General features: G+C 62.6%; 2 protein-coding genes across 3 annotated transcripts; one reads left to right on the forward strand and one right to left on the reverse strand.

Moving 5' to 3' along the window:
* Positions 1–752: 752 nt before the first annotated feature.
* On the reverse strand, positions 753–12,518 carry GRIN2C (glutamate ionotropic receptor NMDA type subunit 2C). Of its 2 annotated transcripts, XM_042915272.1 has the most exons (13): positions 12,104–12,503; positions 9,451–10,049; positions 8,999–9,113; positions 7,844–8,055; positions 7,525–7,690; positions 7,040–7,193; positions 5,565–5,690; positions 5,039–5,268; positions 4,495–4,655; positions 3,766–3,953; positions 2,597–2,829; positions 1,614–2,174; positions 753–1,532 (listed from the first exon to the last, which is right to left on the reverse strand). In XM_042915272.1, the coding sequence occupies exons 1-13, from the start codon at positions 12,500–12,502 to the stop codon at positions 1,080–1,082; spliced, it is 3,597 nt and encodes a 1,198-aa protein (XP_042771206.1). In that variant the 5' UTR covers position 12,503; the 3' UTR covers positions 753–1,079. The 2 variants fall into 2 exon arrangements, with proteins under 2 accessions (XP_042771206.1, XP_042771205.1); XM_042915271.1 differs by having other exon boundaries at positions 753–2,174; positions 12,104–12,518.
* A 4,395-nt stretch (positions 12,519–16,913) lies between these two features.
* Positions 16,914–18,025, forward strand: LOC122205894 (basic proline-rich protein-like). The gene is made up of 2 exons (XM_042914505.1): positions 16,914–16,926; positions 17,004–18,025. The coding sequence occupies exons 1-2, from the start codon at positions 16,914–16,916 to the stop codon at positions 18,023–18,025; spliced, it is 1,035 nt and encodes a 344-aa protein (XP_042770439.1).
* Positions 18,026–18,455: the final 430 nt, after the last annotated feature.

Consider the following 18,455-nt stretch of genomic DNA (forward strand, 5'->3'; position numbering starts at 1 on the left):
ATTGTAAAAAAGAGCCATCTTTCTAGATGGTCCAGGACTGATGACATGTGACAGAGAAAGGAGGTGGGGCTGGGAGCCCAGAGGGAGGGTGAAGGACTGACACATCCAGAAGATTCTCTGACCATCTCCCCCCCCCCCCCCCAGGGGTCCCAGCACCAGCAAGGCTGAGCTGTGTCTGACCTCAGAAGCCACCTGTGCAAAAGCTTCCAGAGCCAGCAGGCAGTTCGGAGCCCTGCACATCCCCCACGGAGAGAATACAGCCAGCCAGGGCCCAGGAGAGCCCAACAGGCTGCCCACAGCAGACTTCCCTCTGCCATTCCCACTATGACACCGTCAGGCTTCCAGGTGGGCCCCTGGCAAAGCAGGACACCCACAGCCCCTGGCATGAGCCTCTCTTTTCAAGGAGATTGAAGGATGAACTCCATCCGTCACCACCAGAGCCCCCATGCTGAGCACATTTGTCACACCCAGCACCAGGGTGGGTTGGAGCCACTGAATACCAAGCGGCTTCTGCTGCCCAGACACTCCCCCACAGGGAGCTGCCCACCTTCTCTAGGCGGACACCCCGCTGGGATACCCCCAAGGTGCTTTATTGCCTATAGGCTATGGTGCCCCCCTCCCTCCCAGGGATGCAGAATGAGGCAGCCAGGACCAGTGGGTTGTAAAAGATTTGTTTAATGCCCCAGCGCTCTGAGAAGAAACTCCAGTCAGGGAGGGCAGGGGGTGGGGGTGGGGGGACAGCCCCCCGCCCCCACCCCGAGTTCCAGCCACCATACTCCTACACCAGGCCCCCCGCAGTCTTGACTAGAAACTAGCTAATATCAGGGCAGGGAGACATCACTGCTCCCGGTGACTCCAGGACAGGCGGGAAGGGCTTTGCATAAGAGGACAGCAACAGCCCACCCGGACCACACCAGGACCGGAGACCCCCGAGGTCACTCAACTGACCATGGAAGACATCTGTCACTGGGGACCCAAGGCCAGGATTTCAAGGCGGAATCCAGAAACGCCTGCCTGCACTAACCCTGGCAGTGCCAGGCAGAGAATCCAGTTGACCAGGAACCACAGTAGCTGACCCCTCACACTTCTGACTCCAAGCTGGAGATCCGTCTCCAGGTACAAGGTCCAGGGAAGCCATGTGTTCCACAGGCCACCCTGCTGACCTCTTCCAGCCCCCCATTGTCCCTGTAGCCTGTGCTCAGCCCCAGGGTCCTGCCTCTGTGCCCCGGAGGCCCCCAGGCCCCAGTGAGCCAGGGGCCATGGCTGGCACAGCGGGGGAGGTGGGGACAGATGGCCCCCCAGCAAAGCGGCACGTGGGCGTGCAGGCAGGCGTGCTGTCTGTGCGGCCAGACGGGGACCCTGGCCCACACGCTCTCCTGGCAGGCCTCCCGGTAGGACGGCAGCCGCATCGACGGCGCCTGCGCCAAGCGCCGGCAGGCCGGGCGGCCACACCGAGTGGGCAGCGACCGGGGCTGGACGAAGGCCTCGGCCACCGAGCTGGGCAGGGAAGCGTGGCGCGGGCGTGGACCCTGGGCCCAGGCCTCGCGCAACAGGGCCTCCCGCCGAGCCAGCTGCTCCGGCCCGAGTAGCGGCAGGTCCTCTGGCTCCGGGGGCTCCGGGAAGAGCGGGAGGAAGGGGCGTCCCGACCGGTCGGCTCGAGGGAAGGAGCTGTAGTGGCAGCGCTCGGGCGACAGGGGGCGCGCTGGGAGCGCGCGCCGCTCGGAGGCCGAGAGGTGCCGCCCGCCGCGCCCGGCCTGCACCGGCCGTCGCACCTCCCGGGACGGCCTGCCCGACACCCGGGACACGTCTGGCGGCGACGGCCCAGGCGTCGGAGGGCGGCCCGGGAGCTGCGGAGCCCTGCGCCCCAGCGCGGCACGACCCCCGCCCGGCGGCCCCCGGCCCGGGGGGCTGGGCGCCGGGGACGGGCCGGGCGTGGGTGGCCGCGGGCCGGGGCAGGCGGGTGGCGGGGGAGCGCGGCGGCTGCTGCCCCAGCTCTCGATGGTGCGCGTGGCGCGGTCCAGGGAGCTGCTCACGCCAGCGGTGGTCACCATGTCACGCGCCGCCTGCAGCATCTTGAGCACGCTGGCCTGGGCCGAGCCGGCGGTCAGGTCCGGGCTGGGCGGCCGCGCGGGGCTGGCCAGGCTCTGCACCCCGCTGAAGCAGCTGTAGATGCCCTGGGCAGCCGGGAGGAGACAGCCATGAGTGGCCAGCTCCTCTCAGGGACCTCCCGCCTCCCGGTCCAAGCACCAGCCCAGGCGTCCGAAGTCGTAGGAAGCTACTAACATTCGTTAAGCGCCTCCTATGCGCCCGGCACTGCGCCACTGTGAGAGCAATTGCCAGGGAGCAATCTGAAGCTCCGAGAGGTTATCTCTTCCTAAAGGCACACAGCTTGTAAATAGCAGTGAGGGTTCGAACCCGGTCAGCCTGGCTCGGAAACACTGCCCAGCCTGTGGCAGAAGGGCTCTGCTTCTCTTCTGCTGTGTGATGCTGGAAGGCCCTCAGTTTTTACCTCTGTAAATGGCGCCATAGCCAGCTCTGACTTATCTGGGTTGGCGCCCCTAAAGCTGGGACCTGCCTGGGGTGGGGTGGCACCCACCCTACTGAAAGCCAGCAGGAAGTCCAGCCGAGACGTGTTGGGCACTGAGTGGCGCAGTTTCCAGTAGACCAGGTGCTCCCAGGCAAAGACCAGCAGGGCCAGTCCCATGGCCACCAGCAGCATGTAGAAGACGCCCGCCATGTTGTCGATGTCCAGCTTGCTGCTCATGACCTCGTTCTTCTCGTTCTGGCAGATCCCCGAGAGCCACACCGTCTCCAGCTTCTGTGTCTCCCCTGGCGAGAGGCGGGAGCGGGGGTGGGGGCACACCTGGCTCAGGAAAGACCCTCCCAATGCTCGCCCAAGCCTGGAGCAAGGAGGGGTCTGGAGCCAGCCCCTTACAGGACCACAGAGGGATCTAGCCAGCAAGGGCAGGATGGGGGTGGGGGAAGGGAGGTGGCAATGAGCAGGAAGAAAGGAAAGCAGAGTGGGGGCTGGGGTAGACAATGCCAGCCTTGGACATGCCCCCCCCCGCCCCCCCCCCCCACACACCCAGTAAAAGCTTGCAGATGTGGTATGTTACCTATCATTCACACCTGGGTCAAACCTATTGGTCATCTACAAGCCAGGCACAGAGCTTGGCACACAGAGACTAAAAGCCCAGGTCCCCTAGGACGTCCCAGCACCTTAACTGCTATCACTCTCAATCTGTGGCACTGATGGAAAATCAGTTTGATCTCATAGCGCTGAAAGCTCTGGGTTTGGGGGCAGGTTCCGCTGTACTGCTTACATATGTGAGCCCCCTGTCCCAAGGCAAGCCTGAGCCCCAGCTCTGGGATGAGGCAGGCCCTTGGCACTATCCTAGGTGATCTCAAGATGGAAATGGCCGGGACAGGGGTCTAGAGAAAAAAGACAGGATGTCAGCCTCCCCCAAGCCCCACTGTGTGGCCTGAGCTCCTTCCTGTCTTCCTGCCCTCCAGGGAGCCTCCCGAAATCCTATTTCCCACTCCCCCCTGGCAAGCCCACCCCTTCCCCAGGTTTCCATGTGGTCCTTCCAAATGCCACCCTCCCGTCCTCCCTGCCCCAGCCTCACTCCCAGAGACCTCTTCCTGCCCACAGGCCCTGGGACTCAGAGAATGGTAGTGGAGATGCTGACCGGCCATCAGGCAGCTGTCCCCACCTCAGGTTCCACGGCCCACCCTGGACCCCAGGCCCCCAGCAGCAGCACCCACCATCCCCCAAGAACTGCAGGAGCGCCAGGTCTATGGCCCGCTTCCAGTGGGAGTCCTTCTGCATGGCGATGCCGTAGCCAGTGGTGGCAAAAACCTTGCCAGAGCCAATGGTGACCAGCTTACAGCCCTCGTCCTTGCCTGCCATGTAGTTGAGGACAGCAGCATCATAGATGAAGGCATCCAGCTTCCTGGGGACAGGCCAGGGGTCATGTGAGGTGAGGATACCCAACCTGGGGCCTGACAGGGGTCTGGGCTGCAGAGCCCAGCAGAGCCCGCTGAGCACTGACCAGGCGGGATGGGTGGGCAGAGACTTCTCTGGTTCCCCTGGATCCTGAATGCAGAGAAGAGTCTTTTCCATAGCTCAGGGACCCCACCTCCCCTCCTCTCAGAGAGGCCAGGGGACCCTCCGCCTCCAGAGAACACTCCCTCCGTGCCCAGCCCCTCCGTCTCCCTAGGACCCTAAGAAGGTCACAGCCACCACTCAGATGAAGGCTGAACCCTGCTCAGTATCTCAGCTGCATCTGTGGGCCAAATGGTGGGCCTCCAGTTTTGCTTGAAACTTCACTCTGCCCCCAGACCTCCCTCCCCCTTCCCTACGAGTCCTACAGGACACCCCGGCCTCCATGTCTCCACCTGGGGTCTCCCAGACAGGGCCAGAACTGAGGCTGGTCAACGGGGAGACATGTGGGTAGAGACGGTCAGAGGGTGGGTGCAGGGCTGAGGACCCACCCCATCTTGAGGCTGGTGAGCGCATCCTCCACCGAACGCTGGTTGAACTTGACCATGTGGGTGTGCATCTCTCGGTAGTTGCTGCGAATGTTCCGCTCTGTGCTGCCGTTGGGCACCGTGCCGAAGCGGAAGGGTGGGTACTGATCTTGAGGCCGCTGAAACTGCGGGCAGAGGGCAGGCGCCATTCGTCACCTCCGTCCAAGCCTGCGGACACACCAGCGCTCCCCGACCCCATCCCCGGCGCCCAGCCCTGGAGTCTGCACTTGCAGAGTGAGGGCACAGGAGTCTGAGAGAGACCGTCCGGGCCACTCCTGCGTTTTACAAACGGTGAAACCTGAGGCCAGGTCAGGAAGAGACTCACCCAAGGCCACTCTGTCGGTGCACCTGAGCCATCCGCCCCCTCACCCCAGGCCCCAGCCCTCCCTTCAACCAGGTCTCCAGCTCCTTCCTACTCCCTGCTCCATTTCAGATTCCCCTTTTGTGTCCCACAGGCCTACCCCTGCTCTCAGCACCCCTTGCCCTCTGCTAGCTGTAGCCCCAGAACCTTCTTATCACTGAGGCCAGACACAGTGTCGATGTACTGCTCCTGGATCATAAAGGCGGCCAAGTTGGCGGTGTAGCTGGCGAGGAAGATGACGGCGAAGAAGGCCCAGACTAGGACCATGATCTTGCTGGTGGTGCCTCGGGGGTTCTCGATGGGCACCGAGTTGTTGAAGACCAGCGCCCACAGCAGCCACACAGACTTGCCGATGGTGAAGGATGGGCCCCCAGACTCTGGGGGTGAGAGGGTGGGCACAGAGGGACCCCAGTCTTCACTCTGTCCTGGGTGGGGCCCTGTCCCCAGCCATCGCCCCTCCAGGGCAAGCCAACCCACCTTGTCTCCCTTTTCTCTCTCTCATTCTCTCCCTCTCTCTGTCTTTCTCTCTCTCTCATATATCTGATTGGCCCCTGCTTGCTGTCCAAAAGCCAGATACCTCCCCCAGGATCCAGCCTTCTCTGTAGGGCCCCTGTAGCCCTGAGCCCATCCGTCCAGAATGCTCCCTCCCTCCCAGGCCTAGGTGAGAGCTTACTCTTGCCACTGGTGAGGTTCTGGTTGTAGCTGACAGGGCTGAAGTACTCAAACATGAAGACCGTGATGGCCACCACAGTGAGACACATGACAAACATCATCACCCACACTGAAGGGCTGTAGGGCTCTGGGAACAGAGGGAGGCAGCTCAGAGGCCTCACTACTGTCCTTCCCACCCACAGCCCAGAGCACTGGGTGCAGACAGGTGCGTCCACATGGTCAAAGTGGGGCCCGTCAGCCCCGAGGACTGAGCCAAGGGGTCTCTGACTCTCAGAGCAGCAGGGCCCCGGGAGAGACCACCCCCAAGAGAGATCAGGCTCTCCAGCATTTTCTGTCTCCCCTTCCCCTCTGCCCTGGGACCAGGTCCCATCACCCCACCCCAGGAAACTTCCCTTTGACTACACATCTCCCCTGGATCCCACACCGACCCCCAACTTCCTTTCACAAAAAGGGAGTTTATGCCCCATGCTCTCTCCCCTTCCTCTCCCACCCCCTTGCCTGCAACCCACTCCATCTCCCATCTCCCTCCTCCTCCCCACCCAGCCTGATCCCAAGTATCACCAGCATGCCCAAGGAATTCTCTTTCCCTCTCCTCCCTTGCCGGCCAGCACTGCTAACCACACTCCTGTTCTGGAAGTGCCCTGCCTGCCCCAGCGTTGATGGCTGGCTGTTTGTTCTGCCTGGAATCAGGGTCTCTGAGATCAAGTCTCACTCTTGATCCTCCTGACAGGGCCCCGAAGCCCCAGGAGCTGGGGAGACCAACTGAGCTTCTCGGACCAATCTGTTCAGTGGCTTCAGTCTCCCAGAGCAAGCAGGCATTACTGCCATAAGCACTGTGTCCTTTGCCGCAATGCCCATCCCGTGGCGGTGGGGCTTGTTGTCTCTTACGCAGCTGAGGAATCCTGATCAGAGAGGTTCAGTGACTTGCTCAAGGCCACACAGCAGGAAGGGGATTCTCTCCTCTGCTCCTGGCTGAGGCTTGCCTGTCCTCGGGGCTCTCTGAAAATCCCCCACTCCAGGGCCCACTGACTTCCTGACAGGACGCTGGGCAGCGGCCAGGACTGTGGCTGTCTCCCCAGCAGCTAGTGTGAAGCCTGGCACGAAGGGACTTGCCCCACGAGGCTGAATTCCTACTGCTACTTCCCACTCTCTGGGTCGGTTCCTCCAGCTCCCTGTGAAGCTTCTCCCCTGGTGTATCCCAGCCTACGAGGCGCCTCCTGAAGTCGGCCTGCCTTCCCCGTTTCCCTGCCCCTCACAGTGACCCCTCCACCCTCCTTACCCAACACTCAGACTCAGATGGAACACGGACTTCGCCTCCTATCCCTCTGCATCCTACTGTCCTGCAGCTCAGGCCTCCGGCCAACCTCCAAGGCACCCGCGGCTGCTGCGCTGGCCCTCTGAGGCCCACCCCAAACTCCCCGTCTCTGCGCCTGCGCCTCAGACCCCAGAGCCATCCCCGCCCACCCAGAGCCGCACCCAGGAAGGCCGAGGGGGACACGGTGCCATTGCTGCGTGCCACCATCACACTGATGCCCGTCTCCACAAAAGGCACAGAGAAGTCCACAATCTCGGAACGCTCCTCGTTGATGGTGAGGGAGCCGATGGCCATGTCTGCCCGCTGGTAGTACACCTGGGGTCATGGGGCCGGGCCGGGTTGGAGGAGGGGTCCCACAGGCTGGAGCACTCTCCACAGCCCCCCCCCCCGTCTACCACCCCTCTGACTGAGTGGGCTGTTCCCATCTGGGGTCCTCAGAGCCCCACTTGCACTACTGACCACCCCAGGGAGCATCACTGGTGACAACCCGTCTCCCCTGCCAACTGGGAGAGCCGTGGGAGCTGGCCCCAGGCTCCGCCCTGACTGACCCCCGGCACAGGAACATCTAGGGGTGGCTGAGCGATGCATGGGGCCTGGGGAGCCCACCAGGGGGGTGGGTTCAGGTGGACCGCAAGGGCGGGCCTACCTCCCCGATCATGCCGTTCCACACGCCTCGAACCCTCTTGCCATGCTTGCCGTTGGTCACCAGGTACAGGTCATAGGAGAACTTGACCACCTTGGCCAGCTTCTTGAGGATGTCAATGCAGAAGCCCTTACAGCAGAGCTTGGTGTAGGGGGCCGTGTCACCACTGCTGCCACCAAGAGACCACCAGCCGTCAGAGCCAGCAGCAACTCCCAGTTTGGCAGGTGGCCCCCGCCCCCACACCCAGGCATGAGACACACGCGCCTGCCATCACACGGCAGCACACAGCTCACACCGGGCCTTCCTGTGCCCTCGCACGGACCTGAAGGTGTGGTTGCTCTGCCTGCGGCAGGGCACAGTGTTGGGCACACAGCCGCCCGTGCTGGGGTCGGGGCTCTCCACAATGACAAAGGGCCGCTCTTCCAGCGTGGCCACCGTCAGGTGCCAGCTGTCCACTACAGGCTGCAGGGAGGCACTATAGCGAGGCCACACCGGGTACTTCATGTGGAGGACACCGTGGTCCCAGCGACCCACCTGCAAAAGGTGACCAGCTTCAGCCTGGGACCTCCAGCCCCATTACCCCCACCCTCTAGGTGGGGGCCTCTGGTGGGACCTGCCAGGGCCAAGAGTCTCCCTCCTTACACTGGGGAGCTTTGGGCAGGAGCATTTGGAGAGCAGAGCAAGGGGCTGTGCATGGACCAGAAAGGTGGGGGGGGCTCCCTACAGTCTCCTCCCAGCCTCTGGCCCCCACGCCTTCCCATCTAGCCACCCCACTGCTGCTGGCCTGCAGCATCTTTCTCGAGTCCAGACCTGAGACATCTCCCCACCCTCCCCACCCCCCACCTCGGTACAAAGTCCTTTGCCCAGTACTCAAAGTTTTCCACACTCGGGCCCACCTTACCCCTCCCCACACTTCCTCCTCAGTCTCTACACCCCCCCCCCAAACAAATCACTTTAAAATGTCCCAGACCCTTCTGCCCCTCTGTCTATACCAGGCTAGTATCCCTTCCTGATGCCCTCCGACTCAACCCTCCACAGCCCAACCCAAACGTCCCAACTTCTGTGAATCTTTCCCCCGTTTCTTCCTTTGAAGGCAGAACTGGTTTCTGGCCCTCCTCTTCCCCCCCCCCCCCCCGTAATGCTTTGCACACATCTCTCCTCAAGCACTGAGCATCCCCAAATCTATTTGTTTACATGTCCGTCTGGCCAGCATAGCTGTGGGTTACTCCCCCAGGGGCCGGACTAGGTGATAAGAGTGTTTGATCAGTTCTGTAGTGGAGGGAGGCTAGGGTGCTAGACGAGCCCTGAGCCGAGATGCAGCACCCACCCTAGCGCAGGTGCAAATGTTTCAGCTGAGACCTGAAGGATGAGGGGCTGGATGAAGGGCAGAAGGGACCCTCTGCTCAGCTGTGGGACAAGAGGGACTGGGGACAAAATGAGAGGATACCGAGGGACCCTGGGCTCACCCCCTTCTCACCATCTCCCAGAGGCGGTGACGGTTGAGGGCGATCACAACCATGGTGGGCTGGACCAGGTACCCACCAGGGCTGAAGGAGAAGTCTCGGCCCTCCCAGGTGACATTCAGTAGGTGCCTGCGTTGGGGGAGAGAAACCAGGGTGTCCCTGGTTAGCTCTGCCAGCAGCCCTGCCCAGGACCCCACCTTCCTGGGGTCCCCAGGATGCCCCCTCCCCCACTTTCTACGTCACCACCCCCAAGTAGCACTGACTGTGCAATTATTGTTCTTTGTATTGACACCCCTCCCCCTGCAATCCTCACCACACCTCATACCTGGCTTCTTTTTCAGTTGAAGAAACTAAGCCCAGAGAGGTGAGGTTAACTTGGCCCCAGGCACACAGCTAGTGGGAGGTGTAGCCACCCAGGTCCGCTGAAGCGGCCCCCTCCCCCTCCGTGCCCTGGGCAGGTGCCCACCTGTAGAAGGCCTTCCGGGCAGGGCTGATGGGCCCGGGGTGGCCACGACAGTCCCCAGCCGGGGAGGGCAGGGCGCCGTGCTGCCGCCGGTAGCCGTGGGCGCCCAGGGCCAGGATGGCCACGCCGTCGCGGACCTTCTGGCGCAGGCTGAGGCGCCAGCTCTCGGTGACGACGCTGATGAGGCCCACGGGGAAGGCGGCGGGAGGCGCGTCGGTGCTGCCCAGCGCCAGGCTGGGCACCAGCCACACGTGTCCGGGCCCCACCAGGCCGGCCTGCGCCGCCTCGGCGAAGAGCACCTCCGCCTCCTCGCGCGAGCAGTAGGCCACCAGCACCGGGGCGTCGAGCTGGCGCAGCAGGCGCTGGGTGTGTGCGCGCTGCCCGCCCGGGCCCAGCTCCAGCGTGAGCACGTCCAGCAGCCGCCAGCTCAGGTAGCTGGCGTCGGCGACGGCGCGCACCCCCTCCAGGAAAAGCGCGTGCCCCGGGTGCAGGCTGGTGATGACGGCGAACGCGCTCCAGTCGTACTCCTCCAGCACCTTGAACAGCACCTGCAGCTGCTGCTCCAGGGAAACGCCCAGCTGCAGGAAGGCCGAGCCCGGCTCCTGGGGGCGGGGCGGGGCCTGAGTCGGGGCGGGGCTCGGCGCGCCCCGCCCCAACTTCTGCCTCCTCCTGCAGTCCCCTAATGCGCCCGCGTCCCCTAGACGCGGGGCGTCCCGGGAGACCCTGTGCTGCAACACCCGCCTCCCGCCTCGCGCCCCCGATGTGGTCCCTAGCCCCTGCTGCCCATTAGAATCATCTGGAGGGCTTTTTGCGGGCTCGCGCCCGGCCAATGCTGGATCAAAGCCCAGCAGCATCAGCTGTCACCTGGGAGCGTGTCGGAAATGCACATTCTCGGGCGCATCGCACACCTACTGGATCAGAACCTCTGGGGATGGCGCCCATGAATCTGTACCTTGACACGCTCTTCAGGTGATTCTTGAGCCCGCTAGTTTGGGAAGCAATGCCTCAGACCAACTGAACCAGACTCTCAGAGATGGGACTCTGGGCGTCTGTATTTTTCTAAAGCACTGTTAAGACAGCCACCACGCTGAGAGCTACTGCCAGGACCAAAGCTTCCTAGGAAAACACCCCACGGAGCCCTGTGGGTGAGAAGGTTCCAACTCCCCACTGCCTCCACCATCACAAATGCCAAGGGCACGCCAGCTCGAGCCTGGACTAGCGCAATCCCCTGCTAACTGAGGGGTCCCTCCTGCCACCGCAGGCCCTCCAAGATTTCGCCACACTGCGACTGCTGTCCCCGTCTTTAAAAAAGCAAACCGGGGACAACCCTACAGGACAAGTAACCCAGTTCTTCCCACAGGCAAATTGCAAGAAAAAGAGATGTTGTAGGATCCTAGAGATTGTGGCTCCGAAGCCACGTCAGCCAATCGCCACGTGGACACCTAACTGGTTTCTTGATTCAAGCAACCAAATTTAAAAATAAGCACTTAAGATGTTTGTGAAACAAGGGGGGAATTTGAACGCCGGCTGGATATTTGATGATGTTAAGGAGTTTTTATTATTTTCTAGATGTGATCATGTGGCGGTTCGGTTTTTAAGCCCTTATCTATTAGAGATATATACTGACATACGTCTGGATGGGACAGTAGGATGCTTGGGCTTTGCCTCAGAATGACACAGAAGAGAGGGGAGTAGCGGGGAGAAGGATGGGGCAGGGTTGGTCAGGGGTGGACGGTACATGGGGTGATTATACGCTTCTACTTTTATGTATGCTCAAGTTTCTCCCTAATAAAAAATAATCATAAAAGAAAGGCAAATCAGATAGGTCTCTCCCCTCAACACCTTCTTTGGCTCTCCAGTTACTTAGGATAAAACCCAAATATCTTCCTGCGTGCTCAGAATCCCACCCCCGTCTCCAACCTTCTCTCAAATCCTCCCAGCTCCTTCCACCTAGCTGCCTTCACACCATCTGATGCCTCCGGTGGGAACACTGCCCCCCATTTGAGCCCCCCCACACACACACACACCTTGCCAACTCTCCCTCATCCTCCAGGCCTCAGCTTCTATATGATTTCTTAGGAGACCTTCTGACCAACGCTCTACCCAAACGGGGCCCTCTTAGACCCTCCTGTGTTTTTCCTTCAGAATGCTTGTCCCAGCTGTGACTGTAGATTAGCGTGTCTTTAGAACTTTGTCTCCACGGGCTGCAGATCTGTGAGGGCATGCCTCCCCCATGCTTGGGACAGCGGCCTGACACTGGGTGTTCCCCTGCAGGTTAACTGCAGCGGATCCCCTGCCCAGCCTGGCCTCTGCCCCTGAGTCTGGAGCTTGACCGAGGAAGGCCCGAGAAGCAGAGAAAAGGTGGGCCGGGGCTTCCCACCTAAGCCAGAGGTGAGCTTGCCACCCACCCCGCCTCATCCAGACACAATGTGAAAGCAGCCCAGAAAGTTTATCTTCTAGAACACGAGAACATAATTGCCACAGCCTCTTCCCCCGTCACCCATGTCACACCTTCAGCCCCCACCACCTGCTGGTACCACCCAATCCCAGCTTCCCAGAGCTGAAGTCTCTCCCTGGCCCAGCCTCAGCCCCACTCTTGCAGCCCCAGCCCGGCTCCCGGCCCAAGGGATGAGGGGACATGAGTTTGGACAGGCACCTTGGGGGTGAGGACCACAGCAGAGCCCCCACTGATGCTGAGGATGGGCACATGGGTCTGGGAGGAGATGAAGTCCAGGATCTGGGCCACGGCCTCGGTGCCCACGTTGTCCTCAAAGACGATGCCATGGACGCGGGCAGCGCCTAGGAGCCCGCAGATCTGGGTGAGGAGGCTGCTGGGATTGGTGTTGTTGACCCCCACGGTGAGCGGCTGGATCTCCAGAGGCAGGTCCACGAAGCTCTGGGAGGTGAGGCGGGTACGAGCTTGGGCCTGCGGTGGCCCCGAGCTGCCAAACACTACGGCCACTGTCATAGCTTGCTCACCCTGCCCCGGGCCCAGCCCTGCCCAGGCACCGAGGAGTGAGGCGAGCAGCAGGGCGGGCCCCAGGGCACCACCCATGTCCACCAGAGGGTCCTGCAGAGAGATCAGGGTGGGTACAGGGAGGGAGACAGAAGCACGAAGAGAAAAGATGAGCACACGGTGGGGGCGGGGGGAGAGGGGGAAGGGGGGAGGAGTCAGAGACACACACATCCCAAGGATGAAAGAAAAAAGGAGAAAACCTCCCTCCACAAAGAGAGGCAGAGAGGGAGGGAGAGCCAGACACAGATAAAGAGAAAGAGACAGGTTAGCTGAGCGTCCCCAGGGCTCTCTGAAGGGGTGGGGGCAGGAAGAACGTGAGTCCCCATCAGTGCTCATGACTTCCATTCTGCTGTTGAACACTTTGCTCGGCCGCAAAGGCCAGAGCCTTGGAAACTCATCTGTCTGGGCCCTACCCTGGGAGGACACACTGAAAATGCTAGTCTGGTGTCCAGGTGCATGGATTTGAGTCAGACAGACCTGAGTTCAAGTCCCAGCTCTGCCACTGACTAGCCGTGTGGTCCTGGGGAAGCCACTCAGGTAGGTTTTCTTGAGATAACATGGGACCTACCTCACAGCAGCATGGGGGCTCCCCACTGCTATCAGCATCCTTATCCTACAGCGACAGCCCACATCCAGGTGAAAGAAGGCAGCTTCTGTGACACTCTCTGCCCTGCCTCCATGTTCCCCATCCTAAACTGAAACTAACATCCCTAAGGGCCCTGCTCTGCGTGGCCCTGCTTGGCATAGAGCCCCGTCCTCCTGGGCCTCAGACACCCCCACTCGACTTAGTAGTTGAGTGGCCTCAACTTAGTAGTACCTACTCCACAGCAGGGCTGTGACACCACTGACTTGGTCAGGACTCAGGGTCACCTGGGACCCTGAGGTCTCACACACGAGCTGTTTCCCCAGGCCGTCGCTAGTGTGCAGGATTTTTTTGACCTCACCCAAGGGCGTGATGCGTATCCCTGCTAAGTAAACATCATTGCTTTGGATTGGAACCAACAGCCAAGTCAGTGAGTGGTGCCCACTGATGCAGCTCTCTCTCCCAGCTGGACATCGGCCATGGCAGTGCCACCCCTTTCCATCTTCATCACATCCCCAGCAAAACTTCTGAACGGGGGATGCCAAAGGGACCAGGAGCCAAAGGGTGACCAGGGTGAACCTGGTTTAATTTAGGCTGAGAAGACAGGATTTTTGGCAGGGGAGGGAATGGATACTCATTGTGGTGCCCTTGTCCCCCCACACACACCCCCGTGTATGGTTTCCTGGTACATCGACTCAGAATGTCAGCCCGGACACATGTATGAGTCTGAGATTGCAGCCCAAGCCACACCACACCACACCTCAGCTACCACCAATCAGGGATCTCAAGTCATACCCGCAAAAGGGACTGCCATGTCCCCCCTCCCTTGCCAGGACTTTCTGTGCCCATCTCTGCCCACAGCACGATCCCAGTAGGTTCCCTACCCCCTGGGCAGCCCCAAGCCTCCCCCGGCTCTGCCTCCCAGCTCTGAGCTCCAGGTCTGTGCTGTGCAGCCACCAGTCACATGTGACTATGCGCACTTGAAATGTGGCTCGTCTGAACTGAGGTCTGCTCTAAGGGCAAAAGACATTCTGGATATTGAAGACTTAGCATGAAAACAAGAACGTGAAGTATCTCAATATTTTTTTATATTGATTACGTGTTGAAATAATGTCACATGCACTGAGTTAAACATATACCGCTAGAACTAACTTCACCCGTTTCTTTTCACTTTTTCTAACGTTGCCACTAGAAAATGTAAAATGATGCATGCAGCTCTCATTTTGCTTCTTTGGAAAAACGTGACTCTAGATGCAGGATCCAGGCCCTCCCCCAACTCCTAGGGGGCCCTGCCCCCAGAGACTCCCCCTGTGGGAAGGTGTCCCCTGGGACTGGAGTTGAGAAGAGGAAGTTGAGGCAGGTGGTGCCTCCCGTCAGGAGTGAGCACAGAATGCGACTGGACGGGAGGGGCTCCTTCAGGCAAATTTCTGGGCTTCAAAGAGCAACGGGCAGATTCAAAGAGGTTCAGACCCCAGGGTCTTATCACTACATGACATCCAGTCTCCCCACAAGGCAGGAGGGTCATAGCCCCAGCCCCGGCCCCCCACCCCTCCACCTCCCATCCACCACCCCACCCTCCCACCCCACTGATCTGAAGCGTTGCTCAGAGGGCCACCGCACCCTCTCCTCAGACAGCACAGCTGCTCTCTGGTGCCCACAGATGAAGTCCAGACACCTTGGTCCCATGATTAGGGCCCCACACACCCAGACACCAACGCATTCTCTCCCCTCCATAGACTCCACGCTCCTGCCAGTCTGTTAGCCAGACAGCCCCCACTGTCATCATCCCCAGGTCCCTGCTCTGTTGCTCCCTCTGGCTAGAATGTCCTCTTCCCATGGCCTCTCTCTTGCCTACGCAACAAAATTCCAGAATTTTGAGGGCCCAACCTAAATCCCTCTCCCACAGGGCACCTGCTCTAGTCCCTCTGGGCTCGGGACACAGCAGGTGACAAGACATAGGGCCTGGGTGGGGCTGTAGGCCACCTGCCCTTCCTACCCCTACCCCTCAGAGGCTGGGAAGCTCCCTACTATGCCACTGGCAGGTATTTGCCCACCAGATGATGCCCCTGCCACACACCTGACTTTGTCTTAGGAACCTCTGCCCCCTCCCTCAGCGTCTCGCATCTTTCGCTAACAGGCTAGTAAATTACTGAACGCCGGGACCACAAAAGGACCCAGGGGAGGGGGGCAGTGGTCAGTCCTCTGAAACACTCAGCATCACCTTGAGCTGCCTGAGAACCTCCGCGTGCTGAGGGCTCTTCTCGCCCTCCAACCCCCTCCCCCATTCCCAGGCAGGCTCCCGCACACGGATGTGCGCACAGGCACACTCACACACCAGACACTGGTGGTTCCCCCGCCGCCCCCCGCCGCCCCCCGCCGCCCAGGCCAGGAGCTTTGGCCCCGGGAAGAGGCCCCACCCACCAGCTGCGCTGCTTCGGGGCAGCAGGGGGATCCCGGCTGCTCGGCCCCGTTATATCCACAGCCCTTTGGTAAGCGGCCTCTCCTTTGCCGTCGGGTTTCCTTCCCTCCTGCACTTCCGCTGAGCTAAAAATCCGAACCCAGGCGTCAGGGGAAAAGACCGCCGCTGCATCTCGCTCCCACTGGCGCGGGCACCAAAGTCTCCCTCCAAGATTAACTACCCCGCCCCCTCCACCTCCCCGCCGATTCCGCCCTGGCCCCCCGGGGGGCGCCCCGCCCCCTCCCCTTGGCAGGAATCTCTTACACTCGGGCTGTGAAGTTCGGGGTATTTTTAGGCCGGCGATAAATAATTCATAGGGAACGTGGCATCAGGCTCCCCCCGCGGGAGGACGGGGCGCGAGCGGCGAGAGCCACCGTCACCCGCGGCTCAAGGACACTCGCGATGCGGCGGCGGCGGCAGTGGCGGCGACTCCGGGCTCCGGGACCCGTGCCACGCCTCCTGGCGGCCAAACTGGGCACCACGTCCGCGCCCCCCGCCGCGCTGCTACACCCCACCCCCACCCCGCAGGCGTTCCCGGCTCTCGGCCCCCACCCCCACTCACCGCAAGCCCCGCAGGCTGGCGGGGGGCGAGCTCGCCTGGCTGACGGGGCTGTGGGCCGGGGTGCCAGGGCTTGGGGTGAACCCAGAAGTCTGGTCTCCAGCCTGCCGGACTCCCCTTCACGCTCCTATTCAAATTCTTAGTACGGAGTTTAGGAGCAGACTTGAAACCGACTGGCGCAGCCAGAAACTAGACGGGCTCCGAGATAGAGAGCGCGAGCCTTCCTCGGTTTCCCTGTGGAGCCAGCGGAGGAGACCGAGCCAGGGTGTTACCACCATGGGAGGGCTGGGGCACCCAGCCAGAAGTCCTGCCGGGACAGCAGGGCTAGGAAGCAGGGTGGATCAATGGTGTGAGCGTCAAGAACCCGGCTGGGAGCCCCGCGTCTTCGCTCACCGAGCAGGACCTCTGGAAGGGTCCTGGGACGCACACCCTTGGGGATTTCCTGGCTGCTTGATGCCTTGCCTTCACAAGGCCTCCCAGGCCTGGGCACGAAACGCCTTCTGCAGCAGGAGGCTCCGGGTTTCCCTTCCCCGCCGTCGGGGATCCTTGTCGAAGCCCCGGGAGACCTGAGCATACCCGCTGGTGCGACAGCCAGGGCCCAGCGCTGCGGGGCTCACGGTTCTCCCATGGTCCTCTTCGCCCAGCCTTCCTTTTGCGCCCTCGGAGCCCGGGTCCACCGGGCGTTGGGTCAGCATTTGGGAAGATCCCACCACCCCGTGAACCCCACGCTGATTCCCTGAGGTCAGAGGAGGGAGCGCTATGCCGGGCGGGGGAGAGGAGGAGGAGAGCTGGGGGGATAAGGACCCGGGGGACTCGCAGCGTGCGAAGGGGCGGGGGAGTGTCAAGGGAGATGCGCGCAGAAGGCGCTCAGCAGACCTCCGGGAGGCAGGGGCCCAGCTCCCGGAACCACCCACAGCCCCCTTTCGTCCTCTCTGCCCAGGCCCTCTCCAGCCCCCTCCGCCCGGTCGCGGCCCCAGCCCCCGGCCGGGCTCCCCGGCCCAGCGGGCTTCCAGCAGCAACAGTTGCGGGGGCCGGCAGCCCGGACTCCCGCGTCCCCGCACCGCCCCCTCCCCCGCGGCGCCGCGACGCCCGGCGAAGGAGGAGCTGGAGGGCTCCGCGACCGGGGAGACGAACGTCTTGGGCGCCTCACCCGCGTCCTTCCCTCGCGTCCGCCTCGCGCCTGTCACCTCGGCCTCCCTCTCTCGCCTCCTCTCCATCCGCCCCGGGGCCGAACCCCAGGCCCGGTCCCCGAGGGTCCCGGTGCCCCGGGCCGCCCCCTCCTCGGGCTCCCCGCGCCGGCCAGACTGTCCCCGGGACTCCCGCGTCTGTCTCCGCCGTCCTTGCCCGCGCGGCGCCCGAGCCCAGCCCCAAGTTGGCGGCGAAGTTGGCGTCCCCGGTTCGCCACCCGCCACTCACCGGGGGGAAGGGGCGCTGCGCCCGCGCCGAGAGCCCGCGCCGGCCGCCTCCCGCGCGCTGCATGTCCCGGCGCCTCGGCCCCGCGCCCTGGCGCGCTCCGTCCTAGCTCGGCGGGCACCTGAGCCCGGGCAACGCGGGGCCCGTGTCCGCGGCGCGGCCTGGCGGGCTGGGCAGGGCCGGCCCCCGCCCCGCGCCCGGCGCCCCGCGCCCTCCCGGGGTCCGCTCGGCGCCTGGCTCCGTCCCGGGCTGGGCGGCACGCCGCGCCTCTGGCTCCCAGGGCTCGCCAGCCGGCTGTGGCTGAGCGCTCGCCGCCGCCCGCGCGGGCCCGCCCCGCCGGGGCCCGCCGCCTCCGCCCCGCCCCGGCCCGCCCCGCCGCCCGCTCCCCGCTGCTCCAGGCCCCTCCTTGCCCGCCCGCGCGCGGGACGCCTGGGTCCCTTCTCCCCTCTCCGGGGCTGCGTCCCCAGACCCGACACTTGGGGCCAAGTGCGGCCTCGGAGAAACCAACAGCCCGCCTGGAGCCCTGGGTTCGAGCCCGCAGCTCACTAGCTGTGTGACCTTGGGCCAGTTCGTTCGAGGATCCCTCGCTCTCTAAAGTGAGACCAGCCTCTTGGGGACTGGCACAAAAGACGGTGAACACGCCTCATAAACTGCAAAGTACTACAGAGACTGAGGTGTTTTTAAAAGGCTTGTCCCTGTGGCTGGACACCAAGACAGGTTGGACCCTCTGGGCCACAAGGCGGGCCTGAGGCAGGCTGCTGCCTGACTCCTCGCTCCCACTTTTTCTCTTCTTGTTTTGGTTCTACGGGGGGCTAACCAGAAAGGGAACTGGCCCGAGGGACCCGCGGAGCAGGCACGATGGGGTCCCAGGGTGCCTGAGGTGTGAGCAGAAGGCAGGCAGGCCGCAGCAGCGGAGCCAAGCCGCCAGAGGGACAGTGGGTTCCAGGCCTGACTGCCAAACACCCTCCGGCCCCCAAGA

Source organism: Panthera leo, chromosome E1 (assembly GCF_018350215.1).
Source record: "Panthera leo isolate Ple1 chromosome E1, P.leo_Ple1_pat1.1, whole genome shotgun sequence".
Taxonomy (NCBI): Eukaryota; Metazoa; Chordata; class Mammalia; order Carnivora; family Felidae; genus Panthera; species Panthera leo.

Excerpts from the sequence above, each read along its gene's own strand:
- GRIN2C (XM_042915271.1), bottom strand. The coding sequence starts at position 12,502 with ATGGGTGGTGCCCTGGGGCCCGCCCTGCTGCTCGCCTCACTCCTCGGT. Across the intron at positions 3,954-4,494 it reads CTCACCAGCCTCAAGATGGG|GAAGCTGGATGCCTTCATCT; the intron begins GTGGGTCCTCAG and ends GCCTGTCCCCAG. Across the intron at positions 2,830-3,765 it reads CCTGCAGTTCTTGGGGGATG|GGGAGACACAGAAGCTGGAG; the intron begins GTGGGTGCTGCT and ends GCCTCTCGCCAG.